Source organism: Gadus chalcogrammus, chromosome 4 (assembly GCF_026213295.1).
Source record: "Gadus chalcogrammus isolate NIFS_2021 chromosome 4, NIFS_Gcha_1.0, whole genome shotgun sequence".
Taxonomy (NCBI): domain Eukaryota; kingdom Metazoa; phylum Chordata; class Actinopteri; order Gadiformes; family Gadidae; genus Gadus; species Gadus chalcogrammus.
This window is the reverse complement of record NC_079415.1, coordinates 5082220-5102219: the sequence shown is the minus strand read 5'-3', so window position 1 is coordinate 5102219 and position 20000 is coordinate 5082220. Positions and strand designations below refer to the sequence as shown.

The following is a 20000-nucleotide window of genomic DNA, read 5'->3' as shown; positions in this document are numbered from 1 at the left end:
TAAAAAACGATATACGGGAACAAAGATTAGGTGATTGATGTATCATATCACCCACTATCTCAACACTACGTACCTCATTATAATAATTAAAAATTATTTAGTCGACTGCATAATAACTTTTATTTGTTCGTCTGTGTTAGCTTTGATCAATAGCGCATCGCTCAGGAGCGTCACTGCAGGCTCGTATCTTTACGCGTCGACTCCGCGCACTTCTTTCAGCAGCATCCAGGCAACGGCTGGGGACCATTGTGTACGCTCTCACAAACACACACTCACACACACACGCACACCTTCAGGGTCTGCCCTCGCCTCGCTGCTGATTGGTTCCACGTCTCCGCGTGTCCCAGGAGACCAGCGCGTAACCCGACCTCCAGGTGAACATCCAACCGAGGGACGAGAGCCTCACGGGAGGACCTGAGTGTTTACCCGAGAAGAGCAAGGATGGATCCGTCACGAGGGACACTACCTCCTCTCTCCTCGGCTTCTAGGACATGATGCTGTTAAGTAGTAGAAGATGGTTTTAGACACGAGGCTGCAGCTGGACGGTGAGTCAATATCTTCCACTTCTTACGTTTTGGTTTCCGATACATTTCATGTTTTTTGTTAACTTTAGATCGAGCGCGATGACGAGTCGAATAGTTTTGCGGTCATCTCATATTCCTCACATCACAGAAAGTCATCGGGTGTTATTTAAGATGTCAGCTAGAGCAAATGTCATTGTCCTTAATTTAATTAAATGATCATCATTCAATCCCTTGGCGAAATTATAAATAAAAACGTCTTCTTTTTTTAAAATCTTTTAAACTGGCTGTCAAATTTACCATAAACCAGGAAGTCACTCTTTGATTAAGTTTGCATTTGTTGCTCTATAAAAAGATAGAGAGCTAGAAAGATAGATCGATTGAGAGTCAGTCAGTTAGATAGATAGATAGGCCTAGTTAGATCGATGGATAGACATGTCTTATATGTCAGTCAGATATATATATATATATATATATAGATTTATTAGATAGTCAGATTGAGAGATAGATACAGTAGATATAGATTTATTCACATAGAGCGATAAAAAAAATAGAAGGAGTGACAGAGAGAACGATAGATATTATTAACAAGCTAAACTATTCCTTAACTTGTTGCTTGTTGTTCTCCCCAGGGTGCCTTGGGAAAGGAAATCCCCAGATATAATCCCCCCTAACCGGCTCCTGTGAGTTCACCCTGACCCTGGAACCTGAGTCCCACCCCACCCACCACCACCACCACGAACACCACCACCACCACCACCACGACCACCAAGAGGGAGACAATGTTTCCCTCCACCGGTTCTCCGCTCCGTCCCGCCCTCCCCTCCTCCCCCACCTCCTCCTGCGTCGCGGCGTTGCTCCTCCCCCTTCTCTGCTGGCTCCGCCCCTCCTCTTCCGCGGCGCTCGCCTGCCCGCGCGGCTGCCTCTGCGCCAGCGACATCATCTCCTGCAGCGGCGCCGGGCTCTCCCGCTGGCCCCGGGACGTCCCGGCGTGGGCCGCCCACCTGGACCTCAGCCACAACCTGCTGGCCACGCTGCCCGCCAACTGGAGCGCGCCGCGGACCCTCCGCCGCCTCGCCTCCCTGCTGCTGGCCCGCAACGCCATCGCCGGCGTGGAGCCCGACGCCTTCGCCCTCACGCCGCACCTCGTCCACCTGGACCTGTCCTCCAACCGGCTGGCGGCCGTGCGGGCGTCGGCCTTCGGCCGGGGCGCCCTGCCCGGGCTGGAGGTGCTGCTGCTCTTCGGGAACCGGATCGCGGCGGTGGAGCCCGGGGCGCTGTCGGGCCTGCGCGGCCTCCGGCGGCTGTACCTGGCGGGGAACCGGCTGGCCGCCGTCCCCCTGGAGCTGCTGGAGGGCCGGCCCCGCCCCGCCCACCTGGCGCTGCTGGACCTGTCGTCCAACGCGCTGACGGCGCTGCCCGTGCAGAGCCTGCTGGCCCTGGGGGCCCGGCCGCAGGTGTACCTGCAGGGCAACCCCCTGGTGTGCGACTGCGCGCTGCGGGCGCTGCTGGGCTTCTGGTGCCGGCGGCGGTACCGCCCGCTGCTGGACTTCAGGGCGGAGTACCCCTGTGGGGCGGGGGGCGGGGGAGGCTGCTCCACCTCCACCACCTCCACCGCAAACACACAGGACCTGGTGTCTCCCGTGGGCGGGGTTTATCAGATCGAGCCGGGTGATTGGCTGACGGTCCCGTGCCCGGGCTTGGCCCCGCCCCTCCGGGAGAACCAGACGGTGTTCTGGCTCACGCCCGGCGCCGTCCTCAACTCCTCCTCCTCCTCCTCCTCCGGCGACGGCGACGGCGGTGACCATGGCAACGCCACCCTGCGGCGGGTCCGGGTCCTCCCCAGCGGCGCCCTGGAGATCCGCGGGGCGGTGGCGGCCGACGCCGGCACCTACACCTGCGTGGCGGCCCGCGGCGCCCCGCCCGAGCCCGAGTGCGGCGGCGAGGAGGAGCGGGGCGGGGCCGACGGCGAGGTCAGTGTCCTGGTGGGGAACAAGAGCCAGGGCGGGGGCGGGGCCAGAGGGGGCGGCCGGCGCCGGGGGGCGGAGCACTTCAACACGGCCTTCACCACCCTGGCGTCGTGCGTGGTCAGCATCGTGCTGGTGCTGCTCTACCTCTACCTCACGCCCTGCCGTTGCCGCGGCGACCGGGGGAGAGGAGGGGGCGGGGGGTCCGGGGAGGCGACGACGGGCTGCGGGGGCCGCGCCTCCCTGCTGTGCTCCGACCCCGGGGAGGCGGAGTCCCGGGAGAGGCGGAGCCACAACGGGAAGCGGGTGGCGTTCCTGGAGCCGCGCGGGGCGGAGGAGGACGGAGATAAGGGCGTGGCCGGAGCGGCCGGCGGCTGTGACCCGGGCATTACCGTCGGCACGGCGACGGGCCTCGTCGTCGGCATGGCGACAGAGAGCATCCTGAAGAACGGAGGCGGGGCCATTGGGGGGAGGAACCACTCTAACCCCGGCCAACAGGTGGTGTAGCTAGAAACAGACCTCCTCCTCGCTCCACCTTTTCACGCTAGGTGGAGGAGTGTGTGTGTGTGTGTGTGTGTGTGTGTGTGTGTGTGTGTGTGTGTGTGTGTGTGTGTGTGTGTGTGTGTGTGTGTGTGTGTGTGTGTGTGTGCAGAGCAGGACTCTGCGGAGGTCAACACTGTGACTCACTTCATTACTATCCAACCTTAACTGGTTCCCAGTCGGCCCAGTCTACTGTGGTGGAGGAAGATTAGTAAAATAGGATCCGTGAAGAGCGAGTGAAACGGTCAAGTGGTGGACACAAATGGAACGCATCCAGGCAGCCGTGCATTGTGGGAAAAATCGGTTCCTCCACATAAACCGTAGATGGGTCGTATAAAGAAGTCAAGCGTTAAAGGACAATTTGCGGTAAGGGTTCCCGGACGCATTGGGAATACTAAACACCAGAGGTATTTCCATACACAATCTTATTAACATTTTATTATGCAGGACATTGAGTAATTTCTATGGAGAAATGTTGGTAGCAAAAGTTTCCGTATCCGTTGCCAAATTCTCTCATTAACTTTGCTATTTTCTATGTATTTTTTTATAATGAATCGTTCAATTCATAACTACTAACGAGTTATGTATAAATAAGTGGAGCGCGGTGTGTGTGTACAAACCGTCAGAAGATGATTTTTGTGCGGTCACCACTGTGCATGCGCGTGTGTGCGTGCGTTACGACACACACAGCGGCAAACATGTTTTCCATGTCCTGTTTTAAAAGACGGTCCCCCTAGAATACTTCCAGCTACTGCGCAGTGATTCAATCTTCTGTTTGAGGGACGTAACTCACAGGATGCATTAGTGTTGTGCTCTAAACGTGGGCGCGTTCCAACCATCATCACACCTACTTGGACAACATGATGTTCTAAACACACTGCACTGTGGCAGTGGTCTTCAGCGTTACTCCGAGCCCTCTCAGGGTGACCGGTGTGTGTCTTCTAAACTCAGACCTACTATTGAGGAGAGCAAATGGTTCATGAAGTAAACAGAGCTTCCTACGTTGTTCACTCGTCACATGGAATCAATACTATTCTGGTTGATGTTCAGGGCTTACAAAACGTGGCTCCTTTCCATTTATTCACAGCTTTGTTTGGGACAGTGGGAAGATCACTTCTTTGTGGCGTTGGTTTTGATGTTTGTTTGTGAGGAAGGATTGCCCCATGAGGGAGTCATCATCACTCTTGAGATGGTCCAAGCTGCGAGCAGAACGCCAGAAGCTTTATTGACGCATCGATTCTGCTTTAAAAAGCATGTCTTATTGAAGGCAATCGTAATTAAATAAAAAATATTTAAACAAGGTCTCATCATCTATCATCCCGAATAAATCCCTTCTTCAGTACAGCACTAATACGGAGCAGGGACCCAGATTCATTCCCCCACTGGCCACAACAACCACAACGACCACATCCGTCAGAGCAACACCAACCAACCAACAGACAAACGTCAGCGCTCGCTCGGAGGAAACGGATCCCCTCCTGCTCAGACCAGAGACTGAGCCGTCTCCGAGCTGCGCCTAGACGACCCAGTAAGCTTAAATTAGAATGATTACTGCGGTCATCAATTTAAATCGGCTACAACCCACCCTGACCCACATAGACCCCACCCTGACCCACATACACCCCACACCCCATCCCAACACCCCGACTACAGCCACCCCCCCCCCCCCCCCCCCCCCCCCCATCCAGGTAAAGTGAGGCTGCTGGTTTCAGTCCGCAGGTCCGTGTGTCCATCCTGATTCATGTGTAAATTATACTTTATAAAAGAACATGAGATGATTGTAAGGCAGATGTCTTCGTTCTGGATAAACTAACGCGTCCCCCTGTGAAGATGTTTGGCTGTTGTACTAAATGAGAAACGACCAGAATAAACCTGATGGCTAAATGTGTTTTACTATACTTTTCTCTGTTTTTATTCCACAGGTTGAGGCAGAACACTATTTAGGTTTTATTAAACATCACAACCATCAAAGGTTGTGTAAAGAAATGCTTCATCTGTCTGTTAAAACCTGATTCAAAGTCAAATTAATCTAAGGCTAATTATTGTAGGCTACATTGGCTGACCAGCTGGCATAGAGCCAACTCATCTCACACGGTCTACTCCTCTATTGAAGCCTAAAGCCACCCTGTGGTGTATTGGTAAAGACCATTGCTACACCATAACACAGTAAGCCTTAAAATGCATTCATAGACAATCTATCAACACAGAGGTGTTAGTAGAGAAGGATATTACTAGTCCTACTCATGTAGGCCTACAGTTTAAAGAATAACTTTTAAGAAAACGCAGTTTTTTCTTTTTCTAGTCGACACCTGAGTATGAAGCGAGTAGGTGTGAAAACGACTCAACGTGACAGGGTTGTGTGTTGACCTACCGCTGCAGCAGACACTCCCAGACGGGGTGTGATATGGAGCGAGGAGGGGGGGGGGGGTCCATCAGACAGCCAGTGACAGGACGCCCGTCCTCGCCTCGTGCGACAGGAGACAAGGTGCGGTTCACAGCTGGAACGCAGCCGCCTCGCGAGTCGTGACGCGCCGCCGCTGACATCAGCCGATCAGCGGTCCGACGGCGTCGTGTCGTGTGCGCGCGTGTGTCCACTCTTCCTCACACACTAATTACTATCAGGTCATCCTAGAGATCAATTAGCGTCACGGGCGCCAGCTGTGAAAAGGGGTCCGTGGTTTTATCACGGCGTCGTTCGTTAGAGGAAACACAGGTGTATCTCATGAGGATAATTGCCTAATTAACACATCACTGAAGTGACTCATCCAGGCCCTCATTAAATTAATGAGATTGTACAGTCTCACCTCCTACCACCATCCCTCCGGGATACAGGCCGTAGGGAGAGAGGTGGTCTGATGTTACCACCGCAGCTTTGGGTAGAGGGGACGACAGAGCGACACACATGTTGAATATCAAGTAGTGACTCCCGTTAATCTGATTTTAGATGAGATAATATCCTCTTAACATAGCAGGCCTACTGGATCCGGGATTAGACATCAGGGCGACAGGATGGAAGGGAGATGAATTCATGGAAGGGTGGACGAGTTTCTTGGTAAAAACACAAGAAGAAATCTTCTGATTCATCAGATTATAAATGAACGGGCTGCGTTCCATGATTTGGAACGCAGCCCAATCCATAAAAACATAGCCTACTGTGAACAATAATTTTCCGTGTGAATTATTGATATACAGTATGTGCGGGAAATATTATGAATGTAAATATCTAGATGTATATAACGTAAATGCTTTTAAATATAAAACGAAATAAAGAACCGGCGGAATTGAAAGGAAGAGAGATAAGACTGAAGGTCAGCAAACGTGGAAGTGTCAGCTGTGTCGCCGTGGCAACAGCAACAAGGAAGCTGGGTTTTGTTTTTTTGGCAGAGAAGATGTGCCACACACACACACACACACACACACACACACACACACACACACACACACACACACACACACACACACACACACACACACACACACACACACACACACACACACACACACACACACACACACACACACACACGGTGGCTGGTAACCTACAATATAGATGCCTTGTCAACAGGAAGAGGCGGGACCAGCCCAACGTCGTGGTTAGTGCTTTGGTATCAATCAGTGTCCGTCCAGTCCCACCAGTAGGCCTAGCTAACAGGAGGATAGAGCTGTTGTACTGGGCGAATACCAGTGTCAACCAGTTTTATGACATTGTTGCAACTGAATATCTCCCAGTGTCCACCATTTACCGGACTGATATTACTGGACTGCTCCCAGTTAAACCAGTATCACACTGTGGCTGTAATGGGAAGCTCCCATTGTCCACTAGTAAAAGACTGGTTGTACTGGGAAGCTTCCAGTGTCAACTAGACAAATAATGTGTTTGTACTGGGCAGGTTCCAGTAAAACCAGTAGAAGACTGGGGTTATACCGGGCTGTCCCACAGTAGATTGGCCTCCCACTGTCCCACAGTAGATTGGCCTCTCCCAGTGTCTACCAGTATAACTGGGCCTCTTCCAGTGTCTACCAGTATAAGACTAAAGTTTAGTTGTAATGAGAAGCTCCTCCACTAGTAGAAGACTGTGGAGATGCTTGGCATCTCCCAGTATAAAACCTAGACAGGGCACGAACCACCATCCACCAGTATAAAGACGTGCAGCAGAAAGGCGAAAAATGGACTGTAACTAGAGATATTCTCACACGACAACAAACATCCAACATAAGGAAATCTCTAAACCCATCTGACGCACCGAACACAGGCAGATCGGGATGCGATCCCCGGCCAGCCTTACGCAACGGTCCGTGTTCTGAGTTAATCCTCTTACGGTGCGGGGTGGAGGAGTCGCCCGGGTCGGAAACACGGCGACATGCTTCCTCGGTCCCGCGCGATTAATAATCAAAATGGAAAGTTGTCGCGCCGACGGCCGCGCGGTAATCCATGCAGGAGGTCGGGAACACGTTTAAATAATATAACTACCCAAGTCCAATCATGGCCGCTGACAGGCTATGGGATGAGCCCATGCACATTTAATGTTTTTGCGTCATTTATTTAGTATTGACTATTAAGGGGTTTTGGCAGATGCTTCAGGCCTGAGCTGAATCAGATTTAAATGTAGGGGTTTCAGATTATAGAGGCCTCAGGATTACGGGCGAATTTCGGGTCTGACTGCAGGACTGAACCCAGTAACGTTGCCTTACTGACTGGGAATCGAACACCCTGACAGACAGATTCATCACCTGGCCCTGATGGGTTTGGATGATCTGAATATCCTTTGAAGGGTGAAGAAGCCACCAAAGACACGATCAGGAAATTGGTGCAGGCTGTATCGTCTGGTGAAAAAGCTGTTCATTTGGAGATGTTGGTTGTGGTGTTCGTGGTGTTTGTTGGTGATGGATGATTCATAGTTTGTGTATTTCCTGCAGATGCTAATCCTCCCTGAGCAGCGTTAGAATGGCGGTCCAGGGATTTGAGGCAGTTGTGTAATTCGGGGTTTGCCTTAATTCTGACAGTCTGCAGTCTGTATCGGAAAAGAGACACTTTAAATAGAGAAAATAAATTGTGTACGCATGTTTACAAGAACGTCAGTACCTGGCAGGTCAAACAACACACATCCACGTGCTTTGGCTCTTATTGATTTAATAAATGATACCTTATCCTGGATAAAGTGTAATATCAAATTAACTTGATAAGACTTTTGTTGATGTGTTCATTGATCATATTTAGTTATACGAATATCCTCATTGATTCAGTGTTTGGCCCCAAGTCTCAAAGTAAACGCAGTGAATACCATGATTAATGAGCTCAAGGATAATATCAAATTAATATATGAATCATTACACACTGTTACACAATGTCATGCCAGAAGTTAGAGGTGAAATTACAGATTCATTTTAAATAACTGTCCGTTTCAAAAGAAATGCTGCCCTCTGCAGTATTGCTGAGCATTGTGAATCCATTCGTGTGTGTGTGTGTGTGTGTATGTGCGTGTGTGTCTGAAACATCCAGGTTAGGTGTGTTCATTGTTTCATTTATATTCCATGCATATAAAAATCTCCCTTCCCTATGTAAAGCTTTTCAGTTTCCAGAAGAATAATTTGGATCAAGGATTCAAATCCCACAGAGGAAACTCACACAAAATATAGACAATAAATATTCTTTATTTATTACTGCGGTCATCAATTTAAATTTAATGAAAGGCAATGCAGGTGTAAGCTTTCATGGCCCCTGCCACGATCTAGATGAGTCACATTTCTAAACGTGAATAATCTATTATTAGAGTTAATTTATTTATTTATTGCACTACACTACAGAGGAACAAAATGGCCTATCTGACATTCCCTTAAATATATCTCTTTATTTACAACAAAGGAAACACTATCAGCTTCTACCCTACACGTTCCTCGACCGAAGGGAAGGATGTAAACAGAACTTCTCATTCAGTTAGCGTAGCGTTAGCGAGCCCTGGTGGGTTAGCCCGGTTAGTTCGGTTTAAAAATGTAAAAGACAAGAGTCAGAGTTATTCTCGCTTTACATTCAGGCGCTCCAGGTTGAGGTTAATGAGTCTTACGAGGCAGCAGCAAGAGAGGACAGACGACAGGTTGGGGTGAACAAATAAAAACACACCAAAAACGATAAGCTCAACATGAAGAAACTGTTGAATTAATAGCAGCTGTCCGAGGAAAAAAAAACCAAGACAAAGAAGTTAGCCCCGGTGATCGACTCAACCAGGCGTCCATTTTGGATCCTCTCTCCCGTGAGGAGACGTTAGTAGCCAGCGGCGTCAAACACAGGGTGGTTGAGCGAGGCCGTGAGAGACCACACTGGATGCAGTTGTCCCCCCCCCCCCACCCCCCGTTGTTTATCTTTTTTTAAAGTCGGGCCCCTGGTCAGACGGGCCGCGAGGAGGGCCCAGGGACGCGACGTCATGCAGGAACTACCCCCTCCCACTACATGGTCCTCCGTGGGTCTAATGGGAAGAGACCGGGCCGCTGGGGAGAGACAAGTCAAGGGTAAGCGCATGTTATGAAGTCGACACTTAAAGGGCCCCTATTTCAACATCAGGTGAGATCATAAGACACACTTAAAGGGCCCCTATTTCACCATCAGGTGAGATCATAAGACACACTTAAAGGGCCCCTAGTTCACCGCCAGGTGAGATCCTAATACACACTTAAAGGGCCCCTAGTTCACCAACAGGTGAGTTCCTAATACACACTTAAAGGGCCCCTAGTTCACCGCCAGGTGAGATCCTAATACACACTTAAAGGGCCCCTAGTTCACCAACAGGTGAGTTCCTAATACACACTTAAAGGGCCCCTATTTCACCACCAGGTGAGATTATAATACACACTTAAAGGGCCCCTAGTTCACCGCCAGGTGTGAGGGTGATCAGCCATGACAAGCCGTTTGAAAGTCTCCCACATGTGCCTGAGTGACAGCACAAGAGGGTGTGTCCACCTAGATGTATCCTGGATAGATCAGTCGACCAGCCTACCCAGTGGACTGTGGCAAATGTTGCTTATCTGCCGGTCATACAGTGATGGTTTGAAATGGCTGATAACGCTCACACCTGGTGGTACGAAAGGGGCGCTTTAAGAAGGTATTCAGATCTCCTGTCATTCTTTGTAGGTCGTGGGGTGAGAGAGATGTATTCTTTGAGTCTGCGGGCCGGTCCACACGCTACATGGTGCAGCTGAGGTTGTAGAGTCAGGCCTTACTGAGGTCCGCCCCTAGGGGGAGCTCTAGCCCCATGCTTGGGCTAGAGTGGAGGTCTGACATTGTGTGTTTTGTTTAGTGCAGCTATGGCCGGACTATGAATGGACATTAAGAGAGCCTGTATGTATGACCTCTATGCTTTCGATTTCATCCGTCAGCTGTTAGTGAGTGAGGTTAGTGAGTTTAGTGAGGTTCTGTGAGAACAGTCTGATAGACTGACCCTGGATCAGCATTATATTTAGGTTTTGAACCTCTGGCAAATTTCTGACCAATCAGGCCATCTCTCCCCTGATTGGTTACGGGGATCCCATAGGGCCTGTCAATCACAGGCCCTCTCTCCTCACCTGCAGCGGCTCAGCGCTGGTCCCGCCCCCTCAGGGCCACTCCTTGTGGTGGCCGTTGCGCTCCTTCCTCCTCTTCCGTTCGTTCTTCTCCTTCTGCAGCCGCTCCAGCTCCGCCTCGTACATCATCTCCTGGATCAGGTACTTCTCCCGCCGCATGCGGTCCCGCAGGTCCTTGGGCAGGTCCGGGATCAGGTAGGCGATCAGCGTCTTGATGGCGAACACCAGGTGCTGTGGAGCCGGCCAATCAGAGGGTTAGAGGGGAGGGACGTACCTGGCTGGAGGGACACCTGGGCCATGGTTACACAGTGAACATATTGTTCCTTAGCAATATTGTAATAATGTAATATTATATCTATATATGTTTTATAAAAAAAAATTGTATACATTTATATCTACACAATGCGATTATAAATGACCTAAATCTAAATGTTAACGTATAAATACAGAAAATAAAGAAATGAATAAACAGCAACTGAAGAGGAAAACGTAGCGACTCCTAGCAGAGCGGAAGAACCGGCCATCCTGTTCGACCTCGCTCTGAGGATCCTCCGGAAGGCTCTACTGATCGAGCTCAGTGGTCCACTACTGTACCCACGTCATCGTCACCGCCAGAGGAGGAGGACGAAGGACGGCGGGATGTCAGACTGACCTCGAAGACGATGATGAAGGCCAGCCTGGCTGCCAGAACGTGCCAGAACTGCAGAGTGTAGGAGTAGGGGTCCGCCGAGACTGGGGGCTCCCGATAGTCACGGTACCTGGGGGGGGGGGGGCGGGGGTCAAAGGTCGTCACGCACTCAGGTTGATGATGATGATGATGAGGATGATGATACTGCCCCAGAATTAAATTTAGTCGGTCTCATTTATATATATATACGTGATGAAGGTCACTGACATTGAACCAGAACACTTGCACAACACACACACATGAACATACGCACGTGCACACACGCACGTGCACACACACACACACACACACACACACACACACACACACACACACACACACACACACACAAAACCACACACACACACACACACACACACACACACACACACACACACACACACACACACACACACACAGTACTAAAACAAGATGCGCTCCAAGCTGTGCTGAGTGGACCAGATCCAAAACCCAAGGAGAAAACGATACTGACCCTAATGAGGGTTAAACCCAGAGTAGTACCCTAACCTGCAGGACTCACAATAGCCTACTAACCTACCTGCAGCAGCAACTTCAGCCTCCCTGCACTAGCAACGTTAGCCTACCTGCTGTAGCAACATTAGCCTACCTGCAGTAGTAACGTCAGCCTCCCTGCAGTAGTAACGTCAGCCTAACGTTAGCCTCCCTGCAGTAGTAACGTCAGCCTAACGTTAGCCTACCTGCAGTAGTAACGTCAGCCTAACGTTAGCCTCCCTGCAGTAGTAACGTCAGCCTAACGTTAGCCTCCCTGCAGTAGTAACGTCAGCCTAACGTTAGCCTACCTGCAGTAGTAACGTCAGCCTAACGTTAGCCTCCCTGCAGTAGTAACGTCAGCCTAACGTTAGCCTACCTGCAGTAGTAACGTCAGCCTAACGTTAGCCTACCTGCAGTAGTAACGTCAGCCTAACGTTAGCCTCCCTGCAGTAGTAACGTCAGCCTAACGTTAGCCTCCCTGCAGTAGTAACGTCAGCCTAACGTTAGCCTACCTGCAGTAGTAACGTCAGCCTAACGTTAGCCTACCTGAAGTATTAACGTTAGCCTAACATTAGCCTAGCTGCAGTATTAACGTTAGCCTAACGTTAGCCTCCCTGAAGTAGTAACGTCAGCCTAACGTTAGCCTACCTGCAGTATTAACGTTAGCCTAACATTAGCCTAGCTGCAGTATTAACGTTAGCCTAACGTTAGCCTCCCTGAAGTAGTAACGTCAGCCTAACGTTAGCCTCCCTGCAGTAGTAACGTCAGCCTAACGTTAGCCTACCTGCAGTATTAACGTTAGCCTAACATTAGCCTAGCTGCAGTATTAACGTTAGCCTAACGTTAGCCTCCCTGCAGTAGTAACGTCAGCCTAACGTTAGCTTACCTGCAGTAGTAACGTCAGCCTAACGTTAGCCTACCTGCAGTAGTAACGTTAGCCTAACATTAGCCTAACATTAGCCTACCTGCAGAATTTGACGGCGTCTCCGAACATCTCCGAGCCGTTGGTCGAGGGCTCCGACTTCTTCTCAAAGTCGGCGACGCGGAACACGGACAGACTGGCGTTGACGTATCCCATCATGCACCTGGACAAGGTGAGAGATGTTAACAGACCGTTAAGGCTTAGTTATGGTTCCATGTCGACGCAACGCAAAGGTGGGTTTACGGGCCCATTACGTCCTTGCGGACCCTCCTTGCGTCCACCCCAAGGGCCTGACGTGCGCCTCCCAAAAATGTTAACCTTGCGTCGAGGCGACGCCGCAGCGAGAGCTGTGATTGGTCCTCTTAACGGGAACCCGACGCAGAACCAAAAGTTTCCCGACTCCGTCGAAGCGACTGTGTGGTCAACACGGTGCGTCAACGTGGAACCATTGACACAACGCATGCACTTGGTGTTACATTAAGTTTGATTGATTGATTGATTGATTGATTGATTGATAACTAAGCCTTTAGACGGGCCTTAACGCCGTTGACCCAGGCTGCGGCAGTGTCCTCTCTGCTCACCGCTGCCCGGCGCGGCCCTGACCGGCACACGGGCCGTACTTGTAGGCGTAGACGAGGCGGGGGATGAAGTCGGACGTCACGGCGATGACGAAGGCGTTGGTGATGACTGACAGGATGCCGATCCCCTCCAGGATGCCGTACCAGATCCCTGTGGGGAACACACACACAAGGAAGCACACGCATGAATGAATACATACACACACACACACATGGAAACACACATGAATGAATGCATACACACACACACACATGGAAACACACACATGAATGAATGCATACACACACACTTGGAAGCACACACATGAATGAATGCATACATACACACACACATGGAAGCACACACATGAATGAATGCATATACACACGCACACATGGAAGCACACACATGAATGAATGCACACGCACACATGGAAACACACACACACACACGCTTGGACGCAAACACACATGATTGCACGCACATGAACGCACGCACGCACACACGAACACACAAACATGAACACACATACACACATGAACACATACACACACACACATGCATGCATGAACCCTGCGTACACACGCATATGCATGAACGCACATGCATAGACTCACACAGGCACACTCGCACAAACACACGCACACACACTCACATGCACAAGCATGCACACAAGCGATGCAGGCAGGTGTGATTCCCACTCTCACCTAGTGTACCACCTGCAAAGGAGTGTGATATCGGTGCGTGCATGTGTGTGTGTTTAGTGCGTGTGTGTGTGTGTTTAGTGCACGTGAGGCATTCACTGCTAAGCTGCTTCTTATTCGCTGCTATGGCAAGAAAAGTGCTTTAGAAACCTAGTCAATATGTTGTTGATTGGTTCTTATTACCGCAATAACCGCACCAAGATCAATATCACCATAACCTCTTTGGAGTCTCTGTAGTAATTGATAACCTCTATCGATTATATTTCTTGATGAGTTCTTCAGCTTCAGGGACGTGCATAGCCCCCGCTGTCCCGAGCCATGGGAGCCGTGCACTTCTTCTTCGTTGGTGTGGGTGGGGGGGGGGGGGGGGCGGGCTCACCGATGTCTTTGGCCTGCGAGGGCAGCGGGCGGCGCCATTGCGTGACGAACTTGTAGGCGTCCAGGCGGATCTCGATGATGTTGTTCAGCAGCGCCAGCAGCGGCGCCAGGGGGAAGGCCGCCACGAAGATGGTGGTGAAGCCGAACTGCAGGACTGAGAAGTGAACACAACACCAGAAGGGGGCGTCACAAGCCTGAGCTGGGGTCCATAACAAGAGTAGCATACTGTCTGGCCCTCTGTAGCATACTGTGTGGCCCTCTGTAGCATACTGTGTGGCCCTCTTTAGCATACTGTGTGGCCCTCTGTAGCATACTGTGTGGCACTCTGTAGCATACTGTGTGGCCCTCTGTAGCATACTGTGTGGCACTCTGTAGCATACTGTGTGGCCCTCTGTAGCATACTGTGTGGCCCTCTATAGCATACTGTGTGGCCCTCTGTAGCATACTGTCTGGCCCTCTGTAGTATACTGTCTGGCCCTCTGTAGCATACTGTGCGGCCCTCTGTAGCATACTGTCTGGCCCTCTGTAGCATACTGTGTGGCCCTCTGTAGCATACTGTGTGGCCCTCTGTAGCATACTGTGTGGCCCTCTGTAGCATACTGTGTGGCCCTCTGTAGCATACCGTGTGGCCCTCTGTAGCATACTGTGTGGCACTCTGTAGCATACTGTGTGGCCCTCTGTAGCATACTGTGTGGCCCTCTGTAGCATACCGTGTGGCCCTCTGTAGCATACTGTGTGGCCCTCTGTAGCATACTGTGTGGCCCTCTGTAGCATACTGTGTGGCCCTCTGTAGCATACTGTGTGGCCCTCTGTAGCATACTGTGTGGCCCTCTGTAGCATACTGTGTGGCCCTCTGTAGCATACTGTGTGGCCCTCTGTAGCATACTGTGCGGCCCTCTGTAGCATACTGTGTGGCCCTCCGTAACATACTGTGTGGCCCTCTGTAGCATACTGTGTGGCCCTCTGTAGCATACTGTGTGGCCCTCTGTAGCATACTGTGCGGCCCTCTGTAGCATACTGTGCGGCCCTCTGTAGCATACTGTGTGGCCCTCTGTAGCATACTGTGCGGCCCTCTGTAGCATACTGTGCGGCCCTCTGTAGCATACTGTGTGGCCCTCTGTAGCATACTGTGTGGCCCTCTGTAGCATACTGTGCGGCCCTCTGTAGCATACTGTGTGGCCCTCTGTAGCATACTGTGTGGCCCTCCGTAACATACTCATCTCCAGGTACTCATCAAAGAGCCCGTAGACGTTCATGGGTTGCAGGTTGTAATCCCGCTCCCACTGGGGGAAGCCGTCCTTGGCCTTCTGTCCGTGTTCGCGTCGCAGCCGCCGCCGCGTCCACCAGTTCTGGATCAGCCTATCACAGCCGCAGGGTCGTTAACGAGTCCAATTAAAGAAACACAGGAGTTCTTACTAAAGGCCCATGTGGAGCGTTGACTCAGAATGCGAGAACATCATATCGTTAGTCTCATAGCATAAATGCCCTAGTCATATTTTGGCCGGATTGTGATATCTAACCCAACTCTACTCTCCTGACACTGCTGATTCACTGTGCCTCATTGGCCATATCCTCAGCCAATCAGAGTGCTTTTTACATTCCATAATCACTTTCAGCCCAAGTCATCTAATAGACTGAGGCATTTTTTTTACACTAAATACAAAATTAACCGCAAAAGGTGACTTAGGCAGGTATGCTACGAGTCTAAATTATGTAAATGTGCGTGTTTGTTTCGGCGTCGCAAACTCAACTCCAGTTTCAGCCGTCCCAGAGAGGAAACAAACATTATGAGGACCGTTAATTCAAAGCCTGGCTTCCAATAGGAAACCCATCCAGAAGTAAACGCCTTGCGGAGCAGAAGTGTGTCTTCCTAGTTTGATCCAGGCACTGGAACGCTGGGCCAGCTGGTCCCCTCCGTCCCCTGAGCCTCCTCCCAGCTGGCCTCTCTAAGTGGACCTATACTTCACTGCTGCACCCGCAGCCCGGCTGAATTCTGCCACTTGGCTTTGGGCTGCATTCCAACAGTCGCTCCGTAGGGACCCGGCTCGCCCAGGCATCCTAAATCTCTAGTTTCGCTCGGCTGCTCGATCGCAATGGTACCCCGCTGTTCCCATTATGGAGCGGGGTTAAGACGAACCAGCCTAGACCGGACACCAGTGTGGCTTCAGGCATGTGGCGGCTATAGAGGCAGAGCGGGTTGACTGGTAACCGCAAGGTTGCTAGTTCGAACCCCCAGCTTATCCTAGTTGAGTGTCCAAGTGTCCCTGAGCAAGGCACCTCACCCTGACTGCTCCCGACGAGCTGGCTGTCACCTTGCCTGGCTGACGCAACCGTCGGTTTGTGAATGTGCGCATGAACGGGTGAATGTCAGGCAATATTGTATTGGTTACAAAAGAGCGCTGTATAAATGCAGTCCATTTACCATGTGACCTCGGATTGAAGCCGGTTCAGAGGCAGGCCGAAGCGGGTTCAGACCGTGGAGGGTGATAAGACGTTCCCTCATGAGGGCCACTAGGTCTGATGGCCCCCTAACAGAACCAGGTCTGGGGGTCAGAGATTCATGGGGATCCCCCCTAACAGAACCGGGTCCTGGGGGTCAGAGATTCATGGGGATCCCCCCTAACAGAACCGGGACCTGGGGTCAGAGACTCACGGGTAGCCCCCCTAAGAGGACCGGGTCCTGGGTCAGACTCACGGGTAGCCCCCCTAAGAGGACCGGGTCCTGGGTCAGACTCACGGGTAGCCCCCCTAAGAGGACCGGGTCCTGGGGTCAGACTCACGGGTAGCCCCCCTAAGAGGACCAGGTCCTGGGGTCAGACTCACGGGTAGCCCCCCTAAGAGGACCAGGTCCTGGGGTCAGACTCACGGGTAGCCCAGCTCCATGAAGTTGTTCCAGGTCTGCTTCAGCACCATGATGATTCCCATCTGCAGGCACAGGTCTATGAGGCAGCCGCTGGGGTGGCACTGGGACGCACAACACAGACGCACAACAGACACACAACACAGACACACAACGCAGACACACAACAGACACACAACACAGACACACAACACGACACAGACAGAGACGCACAACACAGACGCACAACACAGACAGAGACACACAACAGAACCACACAACACAGATAGAGACACACAACAGAACCACACAACACAGACACACAACACGACACGGACAGAGACGCACAACAGAACCACACAACACAGATAGAGACACACAACACAGATAGAGACACACAACAGAACCACACAACACAGACACACAACACGACACAGACGCACAACATGAACAGAGACACACAACACAGACGCACAACACAGACACACAACAGACACACAACACAGATAGAGACACACAACAGAACCACACAACACAGACACACAACACGACACAGACGCAGAACATGGACAGACACACAACACAGACGCACAACACAGAAACACAACGCAGACCCAGAAACACAACATAGCCACACAACAAAGACACACAACGCAGACACAGCCAAACAAAATGGACGCACAACACAGACGCACAACACGGACGCACAACAGTCAAAAAACACAACACAGACACACAACACAACAAAGCCGCACACAAGGACACAGGGAGACGGTTACAACACAACACAAGGAAACGCACATCAAAACCACTGAAGCATAACGGCGTGCTCATAAGAGGGCTTTATGCTGTGTTCTGGTCATCATTAAACAAAACAACGTTGGGTCTGCCCACAAGGAAGGAGGCCAGTGTGACTAATCAAATATTGATCCCAATTCAAATTTTTGGCTCAAACTATCGGTAAATTAACATAATCTAGTTGAAATTTATTTTTGATTTTTTCATACAATGTTTGGATGACATTTTTTAGAAAAATGTAAAGCTGGATGCATTTTTTTTTTACATTATTTCATATTTTAGCAGTATCTATCCATTTTGTGTATTTTTTTTGGGGAAATTTCAAAGTGCTCAGTTACAAGTGTTTCTTTTAAGAGAAATGCTGAATAAATTCATCATGTTTCCAAACACAAAAATAACCGTTTGAATAATCATGACCAATAAAATCGTGATTATGATTTTTTCCATAATCGAGCAGCCATACAAGTAAGTCGATTTATGACGCTTTCAGAAACCAAAAGGACAACCGATCGATGGTGAGCACCTGGACAGCAGCGCGTCGGCGTCGACCGCGTTAGAAACATACGTTATGTTAGAAACCGCTTTGGTTCCAGGCAACAATTTTGTTGTTATTATTTATGTTGCTCTTCACTGCGTTACTCTGCTCAGCCAATCAGCAGGCAGCATGAGATGGCAAACTTGGAGCTATACTGACACACAGACACACACACACTGCTGGAAGTCCTAATATGGTAATCATTCTTAATATATAGGAACAATGAGTTCCTGCTGATGGGGGTTAAATGCCTGATGGGGGGGCTTTTACAGTAATGGTGGAAATTTAAATATTTTCTCTTTCAAACACAAGCTCCCACAATGCTTTGCGGTTCCCTGCAGGGAGTTTGGAAGTATTTACTCACTTCTTCCAGTTTCCAGCGATTAATGAGGCGTAGATATGCCCCCGGACGACCCGTGAACCTATAGGGGGGAGGGAGAGAGAGAGAGAGAGAGAGAGAGAGAGAGAAGAGAGAGAGAGAGAGAGAGAGAGAGAGAGAGAGAGAGAGAAGAGAGAGAGAGAGAGAGAGAGAAAAGAGCGAGAGAGCGAGAGAGCGAGAGAGAGAGAGAGAGAGAGAGAGAGCGAGAGAGCGAGAGCGAGAGAGAGAGAGAGAGAGAGAGAGAGAGAGAGAGTGAAAAGAGCGAGAGAGCGAGGGGGAGAGAGAGAGAGAGAGAGAGAGAGAGATATAATTTCTTTACATTTTCCCTGATCACCGCTGGTTTGTTAATGGTTCAGGTTCTGAGCGATTAGGGAACATAGTGTCTAAGCGGTTTTCTTGGCTGGGGGGTGAAATGCATGAAGGAAGCCGTAGTGCTTCACTGAAGAAATACTGTTGCAATCTGTGCTACCCCCCCCCCTCCCCCCCCCAGGGAGAAATGACTTCTGAGGGCCGCTCTCGCTCTCTTCTCTGATTATATGGCGAGGACCAATCATCAGACTTCCAAACAGTTGTTAAACTGCTATTCTGTCAAGAAAAAGGACTTTGTGAATTAGGCTAGTCTAAAGAAGTTAGAAGTTACCCTAGCAGACTAAAATCAATACGGCGTACAAACAATAGAGGAGATATGCATGAACAGAGAGCGCTACGCAGTCATGATGAGTGTGGAGGATGCAGTAACCAGAGGCTGTTCTTTGAATGCCCTGCCGTCACTAAGGTCACCGCCTTAAAGGGCCGGCGAACCCATTCCTCAGCTGGCCTTCAAACACTCTGAGATCATATGTGTTGTGGGGTTTAAGAAGGAGGGTTGTGCGTTACGAGCCACGGCAACTTTGTGTTACTCTTTTAGTACCGTCGTTGTGTACGCGCGTTACGGTGAGGGATGTATGAAATGCGTCACACATCGCATCGTTATGCTGAGGTGCTTAAAATAAAACGGTTTAGATTAGCTGGCGCTTTAGGAACGGCTCCAGGAAGACGGCGATGTAGAACCTTATGTCGAACCGTACCTCCCCGGGGAAGAAGGTGCTTTAGAACCGTACCTCTCCAGAAAGAAGGCGATGTAGAACC

The 20000-nt window shown here is 50.5% G+C and overlaps 2 protein-coding genes across 2 annotated transcripts in view; one reads left to right on the top strand and one right to left on the bottom strand.

Moving 5' to 3' along the window:
- The first annotated feature begins 1303 nt into the window (after positions 1-1303).
- Positions 1304-2995, top strand: LOC130380492 (amphoterin-induced protein 2-like). The gene has a single exon (XM_056587717.1). The coding sequence runs from the start codon at positions 1304-1306 to the stop codon at positions 2993-2995; it is 1692 nt and encodes a 563-aa protein (XP_056443692.1).
- Positions 2996-8663: 5668 nt separating this feature from the next.
- The window catches only part of LOC130380491 (anoctamin-4-like), a 51690-nt gene continuing 40353 nt past the window's right edge, over positions 8664-20000 (bottom strand). The window contains exons 21-29 of the mRNA XM_056587716.1: positions 18858-18915; positions 17188-17285; positions 15538-15680; positions 14323-14475; positions 13263-13410; positions 12725-12844; positions 11232-11337; positions 10583-10810; positions 8664-9511 (exon numbers count right to left, since the gene is read on the bottom strand). Coding sequence (XP_056443691.1) covers positions 10613-10810; positions 11232-11337; positions 12725-12844; positions 13263-13410; positions 14323-14475; positions 15538-15680; positions 17188-17285; positions 18858-18915 — 1024 coding nt within the window. The 3' untranslated portion in view covers positions 8664-9511; positions 10583-10612. The remainder of the gene's footprint in view (positions 9512-10582; positions 10811-11231; positions 11338-12724; positions 12845-13262; positions 13411-14322; positions 14476-15537; positions 15681-17187; positions 17286-18857; positions 18916-20000) is intronic.